General features: G+C 29.0%; 4 protein-coding genes across 9 annotated transcripts; 1 reads left to right on the top strand and 3 right to left on the bottom strand.

Annotated features, from left to right (window-relative positions):
* Positions 1–210: 210 nt before the first annotated feature.
* Positions 211–7971, bottom strand: LOC145971491 (uncharacterized). Of its 4 annotated transcripts, none has more exons than XM_083099202.1 (16): positions 7745–7971; positions 7226–7672; positions 5237–5409; positions 4638–4919; positions 4336–4560; positions 3771–4247; positions 3500–3682; positions 3190–3405; positions 2767–2961; positions 2552–2685; positions 2069–2441; positions 1720–1941; positions 1563–1631; positions 1356–1462; positions 1110–1263; positions 211–633 (listed from the first exon to the last, which is right to left on the bottom strand). In XM_083099202.1, exons 2-16 carry the CDS (start codon positions 7269–7271, stop codon positions 460–462), a joined length of 3030 nt encoding a protein of 1009 aa, XP_082955328.1. In that variant the 5' UTR covers positions 7272–7672; positions 7745–7971; the 3' UTR covers positions 211–459. The 4 variants fall into 4 exon arrangements, with proteins under 4 accessions (XP_082955328.1, XP_082955330.1, XP_082955329.1 ...); XM_083099204.1 differs by having other exon boundaries at positions 7769–7971; XM_083099206.1 differs by having other exon boundaries at positions 213–633; positions 3205–3405; positions 7745–7969.
* Positions 7838–11916, top strand: Ostgamma (oligosaccharide transferase gamma subunit). The gene is made up of 8 exons (XM_083099209.1): positions 7838–8222; positions 8313–8491; positions 8559–8676; positions 8740–8880; positions 8993–9133; positions 9257–9407; positions 9516–9681; positions 9868–11916. The coding sequence occupies exons 1-8, from the start codon at positions 8139–8141 to the stop codon at positions 9881–9883; spliced, it is 996 nt and encodes a 331-aa protein (XP_082955335.1). The 5' UTR covers positions 7838–8138; the 3' UTR covers positions 9884–11916.
* On the bottom strand, positions 9687–14709 carry LOC145971494 (polyprenal reductase-like). 2 transcript variants are annotated; one of them, XM_083099211.1, is made up of 6 exons: positions 14489–14709; positions 11673–11909; positions 11192–11340; positions 10870–11058; positions 10506–10801; positions 9687–10434 (listed from the first exon to the last, which is right to left on the bottom strand). In XM_083099211.1, exons 2-6 carry the CDS (start codon positions 11861–11863, stop codon positions 10342–10344), a joined length of 918 nt encoding a protein of 305 aa, XP_082955337.1. In that variant the 5' UTR covers positions 11864–11909; positions 14489–14709; the 3' UTR covers positions 9687–10341. The 2 variants fall into 2 exon arrangements, with proteins under 2 accessions (XP_082955337.1, XP_082955336.1); XM_083099210.1 differs by lacking the exon at positions 14489–14709 and adding an exon at positions 12406–12668.
* A 358-nt stretch (positions 14710–15067) lies between these two features.
* Positions 15068–17305, bottom strand: LOC145971492 (TNF receptor-associated factor 6). 2 transcript variants are annotated; one of them, XM_083099208.1, is made up of 6 exons: positions 17149–17305; positions 16960–17022; positions 16599–16729; positions 16310–16512; positions 16124–16238; positions 15068–16043 (listed from the first exon to the last, which is right to left on the bottom strand). In XM_083099208.1, the coding sequence occupies exons 2-6, from the start codon at positions 17020–17022 to the stop codon at positions 15485–15487; spliced, it is 1071 nt and encodes a 356-aa protein (XP_082955334.1). In that variant the 5' UTR covers positions 17149–17305; the 3' UTR covers positions 15068–15484. The 2 variants fall into 2 exon arrangements, with proteins under 2 accessions (XP_082955334.1, XP_082955333.1); XM_083099207.1 differs by having other exon boundaries at positions 15070–16043; positions 16124–16241.
* Positions 17306–17748: the final 443 nt, after the last annotated feature.

Below are 17748 nucleotides of genomic sequence, written 5' to 3'. Positions count from 1 at the left end.
TTATATATATAACGTATATTGTGGTAAATAATCTAATTTAATTATTAATGAAAAATAAAATTAAAATAGGCTTGAGAAGCAAATTATGTGACATATTTTATATTAATAATCATCAATTCATACAAAATCGTACACAAAAATCATTAAAAATAAAATATATTAAAAATATTTTACATGTTTTACATAATAAAATATATTATCGAAATATGTTTATGTCAAGTTTGAAACATATAATGGTAAAATTAACAGTAGAGAGATATTAACAATTATTTTATAATTTATAAAAAATATATCTTTTTTTTCGAGAAATCATATTTCTTTCTTTTTAACATAATAAATATTCTTCGCGATAAACATTTTTTTAGTTCCCAGAAAATTACTTCGAGCATAACTCATTTTGAACATTTATAATTTAAATTGATAATTTAAGAAAACAAGCTATTGAATTATTGTTTAAAATTAATCGTTTCGACTTCTTAACGGCGTCAATGTCTTATGTGGTGAAGAAATGGGGGTCGAATGTATCATTCCTACATTTTCCTTGCCTTTCCAATGAGATCGTTTTTCTTCCGCTTTAACCTTTTCTATAGTTTTTTGTTGTTGTTCGATTAATTTGTTCTTGGCACGTAATTCCTAAAAAAAAACCATGATCTTTAATCAGAAAAAAACAGAAGCAAAATATACAAAAATACAAACAACACATACTACACATACATTTTTATTTATAATTACAATAAATTCAATATTATACGCTCTATTGGACAAATAAAAACGCAATGTAGAGTTGCTTAAATATAAAAATATTTATTTCTATAAAAAAACTCTATAAAACATGTAGCTAGAAAATATTGATATATTATTTACATAATATTAGAATATATACATCATTCATATTTCCTGCCAAAATTAAATGTTACATGTTATTGCATTACTGATTAGATAAACGTGCAAATGATGCTGTTCTGCATACAAGCGTTGTTTTGTTTAATGATATTGTAGCGGTAATTCCATTAAAAATAGTAGTAACTTTAAAGCAGAGAATATATATAAATAACAGCGAAAATTGTAATAAAAAATGCGAACGCAACAGAGAACCTATCCGAACGCACCTGTTCCAAATGATAAATCTTTTCTTTTAGATGAGTAACATGTTTGATCCTTTGTTTAGGATTCTGATGACCGATCATTTCAGCATACTTGTCACTAATTTCCTCATAATCCTTCTTGAGATGAGCGTTTGATTCTATAATTTTCTTGACTTTTCTGTACAGAATAAAATACATTATTATTTATTACTTTTTAAATTCGTAATCAAAAATTCTTTTATATTAAATTATTATTTAAATTATACTCACTCTTCGGCCTCTTCGCGTTGCATTTTTTCTTCTTGAAGCTGTTGCGTAAGTATATTTTCTAAAAATTTCCATTTGATTTGTTCTCGCCCTAATAATAATGTCGTTTCCTGTAACATAATAATTTATTCTTTAACAATGTTTTATTCTTTTATAAAATTTAATTTCAACATAACGCATTTTTTAGCTATTTTCAAAGAAAATTATTACCTCTGTATTTTTTTCTCTTGTTTCAAACCATTCCACTTTTTGAGAGAGCTCTTCTATCCGACAATTTGTCTATAAATGTTTCAAATACATAATTATTAATTTATAACAATTTATAACATGCACATTAAGCTAGGATTCATCATTTTGACAAACTTACCATTTCTCCCGCTATTTCACGTATTGTCACTAGATCTTTAAATAATTGATTACTTATTTCTAATTCTTTTTCTTTGCTCTTTAATTGTTCTAAGAGTTTGCTATTTGCTAACTCCAGTCGTGAAATATCAAGCTCTTGAGCATCAATTTTTTCCTCGAAACCAAGTAATAGATTCTGTACGTCATCAAGTTTTTTACTCATTTCATCAAGTTGCTTCCTTAGCTACAATAGAATTTGATAATTCAAATTAAGAATTTAAAAATATTTTAATAGTGTAAATTGTAAAAAATGTGTTGTAAATTGTATAAAATGAGTACAGTAGAATGAGTGCAATAATAAGTGCAATTACCTCATCATTTTGTAAAGACTTCTGCTCAAGATCATTTTGAAGTCTTGAAACTTCTGTTGTTGCTTTTAGTTTCAGGTCCTCAATTTGTGTTTCAAGAATAGATTTTATTGATTCAAACTGAGCTAAATTATTAGTCTGATGTTTATCTACCAGCTCTCTATGAGTATCTAATTCTTCCATGACAGTATGAATCTGTTCATCTGCCAATTGTGAGCTACTACGCATCGCACTAAGCAGATCTCTGTATTCACGTATGCTATCTTCATTATGTTTCAATTCACCTTGTAGTTTTTCCACTTCAGCATTACTCTGTGCCAAACGTTTAGCAAGCGCGGTAACAGATGCTTCATTTTCAGCCATTATTACTTCGAACCTAAACGTTTATATAAAGTGTTTAAAGTAATCAATTTATACTAATTGTTTATTAAAATGAAATAAATTAGAGATTAAATATTATAAAAAATGAAATTTGTCAATATCAACCTTTTTTTCCTAGCAACCATTTCAGCCCCTTCTGTTCTGATGTGATCCTTTAAAGCTCTTAATTCTTCCTTTTTCTCCGCCAATTCGGTTTCTGCTCTATCTAACTCAATTTGCAAACTTTGACTAAAACTTTCCTAAAAATCATAATTTATTATAATTATATTGTAAACAGCAATATATTATACACAATGTCAGCAATTGTAACGCATAGCCACCTGAGTTTCTATAGACATTCTAAGTTCCTCAAGTGTTGCGGAGAGCTTAGCGATTTCAGCATCTTTCTGTGAAAGTTTCTCATCTAATACAACATGCTCCATTTCCATGCGAGCCAAACATGCTTTGTATCTATTATTAGTAAGTCGCATTTCATCTTCCACAGTGTTTTGTGCCTCTTTCATCATGGCATTGACCTAAATACAGAAATTTTACTTTAATATTCATGAAGATCTATTACTCCATTATAACAAAAATTTTCTCAAACATCACAAGAAACTAAAGACAACATCTACAGACAAGCATCTACAAAGAGTTCACATATCATTTACATAAATTACAATGTCTGAAATAAAGAATTGGATTTCACACGAGTACTACAAGACAATAAGCAATTAATCAGTGATGTTTGATATTTTACGCACGTGTAGTCCGCTTACTTTCGCGTCGCATTCAACAATCACTTTTTTCACTTGTTCCTTGCTTTCGGTACGACATGCTATCAACGCGTTTCTTTTATCAGATTCTGCATTTTTTATTATTTCTTCAGCATGTTTCATTATTCGTTTAGTTTCCTCTTCGATTCTTTTAGTGGTAGCTTGTTTTAATTCATCTAATTCTTTATCCTTCATTAGTGTTATCTAAAATTATATAAAATAATGTATAATTATTAAACATAAACAGAAAAATCTATTACAATTTAATTAAAATAAAAACTTTTATATCACACTGTACATTTTCTAGTTTTTTCAAATATTCCTCTTTGGTGTCTTTTATCAATTGCTCTAATTGCAACTTATCCTCAATATGCACATTTTTCACATCATTCAAATTCTTTTTATATTTTTCTACCATAATAACATGTTTCTCATTTGAGAGCTCCAATTCAGTTTGAGCCTGTTGCAATCGTTGGCTGACCTAAAATAAATCAGAAAATTAAATTAAAATTATATAATTAAAATAAGTTTATATAGCATTTATATGTCTATACACAGAAGATATATACATCTTTATAAAGTCTTTGAATATCCTTTAATTCCTTGATAAGAAAAGAATTTGTTTCTTCCATTTCATTTGCTTTCGCTGTTGCTTCCGATTCACATGTCTTATAAATTTCATTTTCTGTTAATAATTTCTCCTTTTCTTTCAGGAAGTCATTTTTCAGATGTTGAATTTCTTTTTCGTGTTTGTCAGTGAGATCGGAAATTCGTTTAATGGAATCATCGGCAAGTTTCTCGTATTCTGTTTTAAGTTCATCTAATTCACACTGCAGAGCAGACAACTGAGCTTGAAGTTCCAAAATAATATTTTGTTTTATTTCCAATTTAGATTCAAGATTAGATCGTTCTTGAGTCAAATCCATTGTACAAACATCGAGTTGACTTTTTTCTTTTTGCAATAATCCAATTTCGATATCATGATCATGTTTTATTGTTTTTAACGTATTTAGTAGTTCTTCAATGCGCGTTTCAAGAGTTTCAATCTATTGAAAAAGAAATATAATTTAAAATATAAATTTTAATATAGCAATTTATATATCATATTTCATAGAATAAAATAATCTGATTTACCGTTGTTTTATTTTCTTTTTTTTTGGCACACAATTCAGCTTCTAATGCTATTATTCTTCTTGATAGTTCCGTTGCACGATTTCTGAGTTCTGTTTCCATTGTCTTTCGTGTTGAGATCTCTCGTTCTTTTTCTTCGGATGCTTCTAATAATTGAGAGCGAAGCAATTGCACTTCTGTTTGATGTTTATCATCATGATTGTTTATTATTTCCTGTTGCAACTTAGCCTGCAAATTAAAAAGCATAACAATATTCATATTGGTAAATAATAAATAATTTTTTTAATTTGGAATATTATATTAACCATTGCTTCTATATCTTCCGTATGCTGCATTTCCATTTCATTTTGTTTTTTGTGTAGCTTTTCTATTTCGGCTTCTAATTTTCGCATATCTTCCTTCATTTCTTCTATGTGCTTCTCATGTTCTTGTATGGTTTTGTCTTTATTCAAACATTCTACTCGAAGATCCGCAAGTTGTTGATTGGATTCATATTTCATATTTTGATTTTTAATTAAAATTGTTTGTCCATTTTTTGTCTTAGATTCTATTGGTTTCGTGATCAATCGTTTCCGCGGCAACTGAGGCTATATAAAAATATCATTATAATTAATATTTATGTACATAATGTATCCAAGTTCAGTAATATATTTTAATATAGTAATATCTCTGTAAAAAAATAATATATTTTTTTGTTCAAATATACTTTGAGTTATGACATCAGTTAATCAAAAACCAAAAACTATATTTAAAAAGAAACATATATATTAATTAATAACAATATACACAGTTATTTCTCTCTCTAGTTTTTCATTCTATATCATACACTATTTCTATTTCATTCTTATTTCTATAAATAAAGTTTTACAATTCAATCAATCACAAAATTTACAATAAATCTTACTATTCGAAAAAGAGAAGACGTGGTTGTGTTACTCTTTCCTGATACACTCGAAGCATTATATTCCGCACTGCTTGTGCTTCTAACATCTAAAAATCTATCAGATTTTTCGATAACAGATCCTTTTACTTTATTATCGAATTTCGGATCGTAAGCGCCCGGCGGAGGTGCTTCGCCTGTAAAATTGTAATATATTTTAATTGTAACATACTTTGTGAATAATATATATAAAATAATACTAATGTAAAATCTATCCAAATAATTATTTTCTTAGTGTTGTAAATATTAATATTATCATTATTAATCTGCCGATATAATTTACATGTACATATTTGGTTACCAAGTCAACATTTTAACGGTTTAAAAGAAATTATATATTATCTCTATAATGATTTAACTTCTTATTGTGCATGTGCAAGAGAATTAGAACTATCAAGATAGAAGATTAATAGAAAATACAGAAGATTCATTCATCAATAATAGAGTGGATGAATTTTTATTTATTTCAATTTCTAGTTATTTTTGAGATATATATGTAATTCAAATTTGGCAGATTTATAAGAATTTCTTGTAAGTAATAGTATTGTAATATCATGCAACCCCGCGCAACGCAAGGACAAAAGAGAGGAAAGACGCGGTTAAATAGACTTCCTTTTGGCGCGCATGGGGAGAAACAGGCGCAAATGGGAAAGACAGCTGTTCTAAATGCGAGGGATACATGGGATCTCTATGGGGTCGTAAAATAACCAGGTGTAGTCGACAACGTTCCCACCCCATCACCCCATCGTGTCCTACGTGATAAAACATCTTCTTTTATTGTCTGGCGCGCATTCTCTTTACAGAGATCAATATATGAAATTTAAAAATCCCGAGATCGAAAGAGACACAACGATATATAAAGTATTAAAAAAAATAAATATTAAATATGATATGTATCATATGTAACAGAAATTTGTATTTGTTTTTTATATTGTTAAAATAATACAATAATTTTTTATTTAATATATATAAATTATATTTTATATATATAATGAAGAGAAAATTATTAATATATGTACAAAACTGTAACTTATTTTATGAATGTATTTTATATGGAAAAATACAAAATGAATAAGTACATATAACTATACATACATGTAAAAAAATGACATACAAATGAATTCTTTATAAATATTTTAACAAATATTTTTTTTTTAATTTCTTCATCTTTTATACATAAAATATAATTTTTTTAATTTTTATTAAATATGCAGAATAATGCAATACAATCATAATAATATCAATTTCGCGTTGGAATGTTAATTTGTAATAAAAAAACTTGAAAATTATCGAACTTAATGTAATAAATGTATGTACATACATATACATATAATACAAAGTATAATATAAACAATTTATCTATTCAAGTTTCATGTTTCATATAATATGCATATATGAGTCTCTCTCTCCTCTCTCTCCCTTTTCTCTCGTTTTCTCGACAGTTTTCCCGCCACACACACACACATGTCCGACATTATACATTAACACAATTAAAATGTAAAATATATTAAGATATATTATAAACACAAATTTCATGAAATTTTGAGCTCATTTTAAAGTAATTGCAATAAAAAAATGTTTATCTTATCAAATAATTTGTGCATAAACATATCGATTAGATATTTCATCCAATAAAAATCGTACAGTGAAACTGTATTCTATCAATATTTAAAACAAAATTTAAAACAAAATTTTGCAAGAGTTGAAAACCACAATATATATCTACATTATTACATATATCACAAGAACACGTTCAAGAAAAAACCGTCAAGGTGTATTACATGCATTATATATTTTAGGGCGTTCGAAAATCGCGAGCAATCAAAAAGAATTCCATAAAATTCCATCATTTTATACATATAAAAATAAGGAATCTCGCTGAGAACAGAATTAATCAAGCCACACACTGTCGAAGCAACAAGTCTTTGTTACTTGTTATAACGAACAACTTACTTCCAAGTTCGTTGAACCGCTGTATCCTTGCCTTAGAGAAAGACATATCGTCTTATTGTGCGTTTCTTCTTTAATCGACAATCCAAATTCGTTCTGCGAGATTGTCACCGCATACGATAAGAGGCAACGGCCGTTGGCACCGATCAACGTTTTTTTTTTTCTTCACCGTTGATGGCCCTCTGCGTCACGCACCCCGCTTATGCGAGGAACAAGATGCGAACCGCTCTCGAACGCGCCGAATACTGCTCGCTTCCAGGACCCTTGATGCGACTTGTCGCATCGGTTATATTCAATTTAAAATGACGGTTACGCGACCGCGAGGATGATGGCGATTCGTCGCACAAGTCGTATGCCCGTCGCGCAAGCGACCAATCAGGCGGCGGATCTACTTGTTTGCATCATCCCATTGTCGCTTGCACTTGGCACGTGCAAATTGCACTACGTCTTCTAAAATATGCTATTGTTAGATAAATTATTAGAGAGATTATTGTATAATTATTATTCATTATATATTATTACTAGAATTAAGGCTCTGCACTGTACATTTTCTTGCAATGTCCTTTTTTCTTGTTTTTTTTCTCTCTTTTATTTCCTTCTTACAAATACTATAAACTCTAAATTGGAAAGATTTCATGTAAAGTGGAAGCGAAATAAGAATATCTGTTTACTTTTTACGCCCTTTAACAATTATAAACGAAAATATATCACAAGTCTAAACACTGTTAAAGGAAAACGAACACGCGGAAACATTAAATGCCACGTTGTATTCGATGGACCAATAAGGCTTCGCATGATATCGCATGCGATTACCAATGGTTGCTAACACTGGCTGATGCGTGTCGTGGTCGCCGGTATAGAGGAGACGTCTCGTTTCCAGTTGTAAATTTCGTGGCATATTAATCCTCGGTTCACGATGAAATATAAACTTTATGTTACATTCCTGGTTCTATTTGTTTTGAGCTTAGGCTATGTCACCTGTCAGTATAGAACGAAAAACGTGAGAGTTCCTTGATATGTTTTATTCATTGTTATTTGCAAATCAAGATTCCATGTGTTTCTGAAATGTTAACTTTTTCTTCTTTCACAGAATCAAGGTTCCTCCTTGACGGAACGTGTGCAACAATTGATGGAAATGGCTATGAAGAGATCAGTATTGAAATTTAATGGGCCCAAATTTAAGCAGTATATTAAAGCCACTCCGAGAAATTATTCTATCATAGTTATGTTTACTGCCATGGCACCTCAGAGGCAATGTCAGATTTGCAGGTAAACTGACATGAATATGCTAGAGCGACTGGATATTACTAAATAATTGATTTTATCTTAATTTTAGACATGCTAATGATGAATTTACAATAGTAGCCAATTCATTCCGATATTCTCAAGTATATTCCAATAAGTTATTCTTCGTCTCTATTGACTTTGACGAAGGATCAGATGTGTTTCAATTAGTAAGCAAAAAATATTATTTACAATAATGTAGGAGGATATTATTAATGCAGAATATATTATAGATGAGACTAAACACTGCGCCGGTGTATATGCATTTTCCACCCAAAGGGAAACCAAAGGTTGCTGATACTATGGATATCCAGAGAGTAGGATTTGCTGCAGAAGCGATAGCGAAATGGATTGGTGAACGCACAGATATTCAGGTAATTCTGTTACAGTTCTTCTGACATGTCACATTGCATTGAAATAATGCTGATATTTGTCATAATATTTATTTTACTTAATTTTGTAATAATGTTTTATTATTAATTATAGATCAGGGTATTTAGACCACCAAATTACTCTGGCACAGTAGCAGTAGTAATGTTGCTAGTTCTCATAGGAGGTTTCCTATATCTTAGACGTAACAACTTGGACTTTATTTATAACAAAACCATTTGGGGACTTGGTGCTTTGGTAGGTGTATATATACACACACACACACACACACACATTTATGTATATATATGTATATATGTGTGTGTATGTATATATCTTTTGTTATTTTTCAAACAAATAATCTTGATTTTGCATTTTTAGTTCTTCAGTTTAACTATGACATCTGGACAAATGTGGAATCATATTAGAGGTCCACCTTTTATTCACAAGTCACCAAATGGAAATGTAGCTTATATTCATGGATCCTCTCAAGGACAGTTTGTATTGGAGACCTATATTGTTATGGTTATAAGTATCCTTTTCCCTAAATCTCAGAAATTACTTAATTTAGAAGATCTATATAAAGAAAATTAAATTTTTACTTTATATTATAATGTGGACCTTAATTGTATATGAAAAGATGGAGCAGTAGTGTTAGGAATGATTCTAATGACTGAGGCTGCAGCTCGTAAAGGTGATGTTAAAAAGCGCAGGATATTTGCTGTGATAGGTTTGGGATTGGTCGCAATTTTCTTCAGTCTTCTCTTATCAATATTTAGGAATAAAGCACAAGGCTATCCATATAGGTATGTATGTAAAAAATACTTTATCAGAATATAAATTAATACATTAATAATATTTTATGATGGAGCATGGTGATATTGTTGGAGATATTGAAAAAAGATATCAATATCATCATGCTTCATGTTTGAATTATTATAAGAATTTTTGTTACATTTGTATCCCAGGGAAGAATAATTTGTCTGTTTCAGTTTATTGTTCAAGTAACTAGATACGTATCGAAAAAACATTTTCATACATTTGTCATTATAAATAATTATGCGAAACATTTGGTATGAAATATCAAGAAAATTAAGAAGATTTTACACAAATAAAGGGTAAAAAATTATATATTGTTATAAATGTTGCATTAATATCTTGATTATATGATTGTATGTAATGTAAAAAAATTCATATTTAATACTATTGTTCTTTAATGAAATAAGCACCATTATGTATTTAAATATGTATTTAATTAAATATGTAATAACTAATGCAGTATTTATTTAAATATGTATTAACTAATACAGTGATGAAAATTTATTGAACCTTTTAATTTAGTGTGCATACTATTTACTAACATATAATATGATGTGTGTGTGTGTGTATGTGTGAGTATATATATATCACTTATGAATTGACATGTTGTCTTCAGGAAATAATATAAATGCTTAGTTTCTCTTCTCCTACCAGATATAAGGAATTAAAATCTTCCTTTCTTTTGGATAATTTTTGAAAGTTTTATGATACCACTCATGAGACAAAATTGCACATTCCAACTAAAAAAAAAAATTATTTCTATTAGCTTCCATTAAGGAAAGAAAAAAATACATAAAGCTAGTTTTCCTACCTGGTTTATTATAACCCAAATAGTGATGTAGTGGAATGTAGAAGCTTGCCAAAGAATCACGGATAACATTATATATATAATTATTTCTGTAAATTGCAATGGATTTGATGTATATTCGAATAATCCACCAAATGGTATCTTGTGCTCTTTAGTTACAACATCGCCATGTTGATTCTTACGTAATCCCGCAAGAATAAAATTACTTTTAAGTTGTACATATGATGACCATAAACATGTAAGCATACAGATTAATTCTATAATTGTTAATTTGCGGAAGAGTAAACTTGCGTGCGAATCTGCAATTAAAACAATATGTATAAATCGTAACAAAAGATAGTATAATTGCAAATTTTCAAAAATATACCTCTAACAAATCCTTTAGATTCGCCTATAACACACAGGAATATTCCTGCATAATGTATAAAGCCAATGAGATAAGTGCCCAAATTCATTTTTTGATCGCTAAACACACTAACATAAAATGTCTCGTAAGCTCTTTTCCAACATTGTATATTTAATATAATGATGGCTAGAATTACATTTTCTGCTGGTACTAAAAGAATAATCAACTCTATAGTTACATACACACACACACACACACGTGTTTGTGTGTACACATATATACACATACACATAAATTTTGAAATAATTAATAATATAATGTATATGATAAAAGAAAGACATACTTAAAGGTTTTCTGGATGCTCCTAATAACATATCCAATAATGTAAATACAATTTCAGGTATATTCCCATTAAACAGGTATTTATAAGCAATTAAACAAAGTGTAAGAGTCGATGTTGGTCCAGAAAAAATATAAAAATGTTTAAACCATCTAAAAGAAAATTTAAAGATAATTGCTATTTATTTATTATAAAGTATATTATTGTATATATATAAGTATACTTTGTTAAAAACATTTGTATAGATTATTTGTATATAAGTACATTTCATATAAAATATATGCGTGTACATATTTCTTTAATTTATTCTAATACTTTTTCAAAAAATATTTTTAACAATATAATTTATTATTAAATATTATACAATGAGAAAAAGGGGGCAGAGAGAAAGAGAGGGGGGAGAGAGAGAGAGAGAAAGAGAGAGAGGAATTATATAGTAACTATCTGAATTATCTTTATGATATTTTACTTTTCAAGCACTTACTTTTTAGGCACATTAATATTTGTTAGACACATTAATATCGTATTATGCGTCGTTGCAGTAACATACTTGCTATAGTGAATATCTGTTATCGTTAGAGGTAAATAAGCATGTATATACTTAGATAGTAATCCACATAACACTATAATCGATGCAGATGCAATAAAAACGTAACGTATAATATTTATATCCATTCTTCGTTTATATTTCTTAACGTTTATTAATAAACTGGTCAGATAACTGCAAATATCACGATCTTACATTAATTTTCCTGACTTTCTAAATAGAAAGTAATCTTGACATGTTCCAATATTCCACTTTTTGTGTAATACAGATTATTGTGACAATGGCATACAATAGGCTTTAACAAAATTTTATAAACGTATTGTATGCAAATATTTAATTAAGTAATGATGCCACTAAATTCATCAACTATATTTCATATCATATGAATGGACTCAATATTGCTAAAAATTTATTTTGGTATTTTATCAATTTTCATATTTCTATTTTGTATGAGTGACATAGAAAACGAAAAAAAAAGAGATAATAATTTACATGATATTTCTGTGATTTTTTAAATAAATTCATTATAAAACTAAAAATTACACAAAATTAAAAAGAAAATGGCATAAGAGCCAACGCGCGGTAGTTGGAGCGCAGAGAAGCAACAACACTTCTTTCTTTTTTCAGTATTAGTTTATTAAAAAACACATTATAATAACAAAAAACGTACGTTTCGGATCATCTTTTGATCCTTCTTCAGCGCGATGTTAGCAATATATGTTACAGATAGTGACGCGTTACATTGAACGAATTTGTTCTCGACGCGTAGGTGACGCTAAATTACGTCCCGCGGAGGTCTAGTAAGCGCTCTGCTTCCAATAGTCAATTAAATATACTATAGTTATGCTATGCGACGTCACAGCAGATCAGATTCCGCGCTTTTTACAATTAATAATATAGTATACCGCTGTGCGCCTCATGTCGGTTCGAGATTCAATGACGAACAATGACATTGAATCTCGAACCGACATGAGGCGCACAGCGGTATACTATATTATTAATTGTAAAAAGCGCGGAATCTGATCTGCTGTGACGTCGCATAGCATAACTATAGTATATTTAATTGACTATTGGAAGCAGAGCGCTTACTAGACCTCCGCGGGACGTAATTTAGCGTCACCTACGCATCGAGAACAAATTCGTTCAATGTAACGCGTCACTATCTGTAACATATATTGTTAACATCGCGCTGAAGAAGGATCAAAAGATGATCCGAAACGTACGTTTTTTGTTATTATAATGTGTTTTTTAATAAACTAATACTGAAAAAAGAAAGAAGTGTTGTTGCTTCTCTGCGCTCCAACTACCGCGCGTTGGCTCTTATGCCATTTTCTTTTTAATTTTTTGATTACTTGAGCCAAATCTCTAATTATTAAATAAAAATTACACATTCTTGTCTTCTAGCATTTTTTATTATTCTTTTCTATGGTATTGTGTGTTTAGTAGATAAAATATAAAATATATTTAGTAGATAAATATATATGTATGTATATTTTATGCATGTGTGTATGTGTGTGCGCACATGCATAAATAAAAGAATTTTAATATATGTATGCATTTAACAAATTGTTAAACATGATAAGATATATTTAAGAAAAGAAAAATTTTATTAATCATGATGGACGGATAGAGTTTCACTAAGAATCCAGTGCGTTTTTAACTTATTCCCAGTGAGAAAGCTAATATCAATTCGATGTCGAATCGATATCAATACCGTCAGAATATATCAATATGCCACATAAAATGCAAACATCAACGAATTTTCAAATTTCGATCTTTTCTCGATATATCTCTGTAAGATTTATATTTTAAAATATAATTGAGCAAGCTTTAGTACTAATACAAGCTTTAGTACTAATTATAACAATTTTTGAAAAATTAGCTTAGTTACGTTCAAAAATATTTATAAATTCGAGTAAAAAAATGTTTGAAGCGACTCTTAATTATATTTTAAAATATAAATCTTACAGACATATATCGAGAAAAGATCGAAATTTAAAAATTCGTTGATGTTTGCATTCTATGTGGCACATTGATATATTCTGATGGTATTGATATCGATTCGACATCGAATTGATATTAGCTTTCTCACTGGGTTACGTAGCATATTTAGTAAGATTTCATCAAATTTTAAAAACTTTAAAAATACAATCATTTTTTGCAAATATTTGTAACATTTAAAATCTTGATAATTGTCAATCTGAATTTTCTGGCTTCCTCGAATTTGTTACAATCAATATACTTATGAAATTTGATGTAAAAACTTACAAAATATACCCCAGCAAACATGATGACGTCTAAAAACGTCTTAATGACGTATTAATGATGTATTATGCGTTATTAAAACGTTATTAAGTCGTCTTTAGACGTTATCATGTTTGCTGAGACACACACACACACACACACACACACACACACACACACACACACACACATATATATAAATTCTAGTTATCAACTCAACAATTATATATTTTTAATTAAAAAAGAGAGAGCTAATTAAAGCTTGGATGCAATAAGTGGTGCATGATAATAATCTTTAATATGCTAAAAAGCGTATACAATGTAACCTAAACTTTTTGATTTCTTATGAATCTTCAATAGTAACATATGATAACATAAATGTTAAATCGAATTAAATGAACAAAAATGCAGAAAATGCTGGTCGGTACAAATAACATAAAGGACGATGTTATGGATAACAAAAAATACAAACATAATTTGAAAATAAAATAAATAAATGATAAAAATACCTAAACAGCACCAAGTCGATTGTTAGTTGACTGTCATTGATAGAAGAAAGTCTAAAGTCTACTTCAAATTTAGATTGAATGTCAATTTTTATAATCGACTAACAGCCAATAAATCGATCTAGAAAATTATATAAGTCAATTTAATATCTATTATCTATATTACTGATTCGTTGTGTAATATTTTCGAAACATTGCAATATTCCATTTGAAATATTAACAATATTACAGAAATATTTCACAACCATTTGTACAATATTTCTGCAATGTTTCAATGTCCGTAATTATTTCAAATCCAATATTTTACTGAAAGATTTCAGTAATATCCCGATAATATTATTAAAATATTACTTTTTTCGTTTTTGATAGATGAATATCTTCGAAAACTTATAAAAATATATAAATACAAATAGCAATATTTTAATATACACAATAAATGGGTTATTTCCCATCTATCCATTTAATTTCAAATAATCTGTTTAATATTCTGAATCACAACAGATTCAGATTATTAAATAAATTATTTTAAAATAAGTCAGTTCAGAAATTAAACTAACTACAAAAAATGTCAATTATCAGTCAACAAATTATCATTCGTGCTGTGTGAATAATACTTAAATAAAACGGGCTTATGTCGGCGAAATACATTAATCCTTAAAAACAAATTTATTTTATTAAAATGCATGCTCAAATTTATTAAAACGCATGCACACATGTACCGTAATGTGTGAAAATTAATAATTAAAATCGATCAGTGTGTCCTTGTTTTTTGTCGCACCTTTACATATGTAAAACAAGTTACTGTGTTTAGGCTTTAATTGGCTCTTTCCCATTTTTTTATAAATAATTTTTATTTATAGAATCTCGCATTTTTTTAATATTAAATTTTAAATTAATTAAATGATTAAAATATTAAAATATAATTATTCTTCGTTTTAATTTATAATAGTTTAGCATTAATATTATGATTAAACCTAGCAAAAAATATATATACTCATATTAGAAGTATCTTAAATTGTTCGCGCAGACTTCTATTCTAAAAATTAGACTATCATTTTGCAGAAAATTGGATATGTCGCATACGCGTACAAATTCCATATAACCGAAGCTACGTTTGTTCAAATTGCACGTGGGTTTTCGAAACGCTTCGAGATTTGGTCTCGATAATGTCATTTCGCGTATATTTTTCTTCGAATCTTGTGGGTGTACTAATATAAAACACATTGTACCATTAAATGGCCAATCTAAAGCATCATCATTTTCTGATTTCATAATATGCAAAAGCAAAGATAGATAATCTGAATTTTTAGAGGATATATTAATTCTAGCGCAGATCTTATATCCGTTCAGATTCGTGTAAAAACCCGGACTGTAAAACATTTTTAATGGATCGTTGATCATTGCTGTGAGTTTCTCTTGAAAGGATTTTAATCTCCATATGTAAACTCCATTACAATTTCGTAAACACATAGTTGCAAGTTGATTTTTCTGATTAGATACCGTTATAGAAAGTTCCCGATTTTCCTGTTGCAAAACTACTATCCTTTCATACAGATTTCTGAAAGTAAAGTTTACAATTTACATATTTTAATATAATATGAAAAAACATATTTTTATATATAATTATATTTAGAATACTTGAGTAATTGTTGCCAATCGGGAGAAGGTTCCCTATCTGTAACCTGTGTCCCATTCTTTGGAGTTGGATCCCATAATTTTGATTCCGCAGACATTGCATTATTGGTATTTTGTACTGCTGAACAATTATAAGATACATTAAAAGAAAATTGGAACAATTTATATCTTTGACTTTATATGAAATACCTTGGGATTCTGGAAGATTTGTTCTATAAGTGCATTGACTAATATGCGCTTCTACATCCACAGGAGATAATTCTACTTGACAACCAAATTGCTGATAAGGACAAGTTGTACGTTTCTCAGATATCTCTCTACTAGTATAAAGATCTCTAAAGAGATTTTCAGATTTTAAGGGTTGATTATCGACTGGACAAACACCCCCTTTCCTGATAATTTACATAAACAATTAACTTATAAGCAATAATGAAATGATCTTGATATATAAATGATTTTGAAATAAAATACAACTTACTCAAGCCAATTACGAATGCACCCAGAACAGAATTTATGTCCGCAGGATGTTAAAACTGGGTCTTGTAACCATGATAGACAAATGGAACATTCAAATCTAGGCTCTACATAGCCTTTGATATCCTCATGACACTGTGTGTAACGAAATTGCAAATGGATTTACAAATGCATGGCCATATTAGTATAAAACTTTAAAGCAAGTGGCATGATATTGTGAAAGTTAGTAATGGAAGTTAGTTTTGTCTGACAATCAAAAATTAATTAATTTTTTATTTGACACACAATCATAGAAAAGAAGAATGCTAACAATCTTAAATTATTATAAGAAAAAATATATCTTAGTTTTTACAAAAAATACATACAGTTACACTTTCCTCGGGGATCTTATTGTTAGTAGATATAGTCGCATTATTTGGTGTTTCCATCTGCAATAAGATTGTTAAATTTTTTTTTTAGATAATAAGTTTTAAAATATGATTACAAAATAAAAATATAGTAAATCATTTTTCATTTTACATGAGTAGAATATTTTATCATAGAATAAAACTTACTGAAAATAATTTGATATCATAGAATTACGAAAGCACACTGTTTTGACATTAAAGATTCGGCGTAATTATTGTAGCATTGTAACTGATTGTAGTAAACACAGGTAGTAAATTAGTGGAAGGTGGAAGTTTGCTTCTAAGCGTCTTAAGCGTCTTAAGCGTCGTCTACAATGGCCGTAGCATAAGGTTGTAAGGCCGTAGTCGTAAGAAATTGACCAATCCCAGTTGAAGTTCAGGAGAATAATCAACTGGGATTGGTCAATTTCTTACGACTACGGCCTTACAACCTTAAGGCTGGTTTATAGAGGCCGTAACTGTTAACTTATGCCGGAACCGGTAAAGTTCAATATTGGAATTTCAATGCTTTTGTTCATGCTTTCAGCATTGAAATTCCAATATTGAACTTTATCGGTTCCGGCATAAGTTAACAGTTACGGCCTCTATAAACCAGCCTTTATGCTACGGCCATTATAGACGACCCTTTAGAATAGCGTCCTAGAAAGTTGCATTATGCGGCGTCTACAATGAGATTTAAGCGTCGTCTACAATGGGAGTAATATCGGTGGAGTAAGGCGTAAGATTAGGAGTAAGCGAATAGTTTTT

This window comes from Camponotus vicinus, unplaced genomic scaffold (assembly GCF_025532165.1).
Source record: "Camponotus vicinus isolate PSW18456_S1 unplaced genomic scaffold, iyCamVici1.0 SCAF_5, whole genome shotgun sequence".
NCBI classification, from domain to species: Eukaryota; Metazoa; Arthropoda; class Insecta; order Hymenoptera; family Formicidae; genus Camponotus; species Camponotus vicinus.
This window is presented reverse-complemented; position numbering and strand designations above follow the sequence as displayed.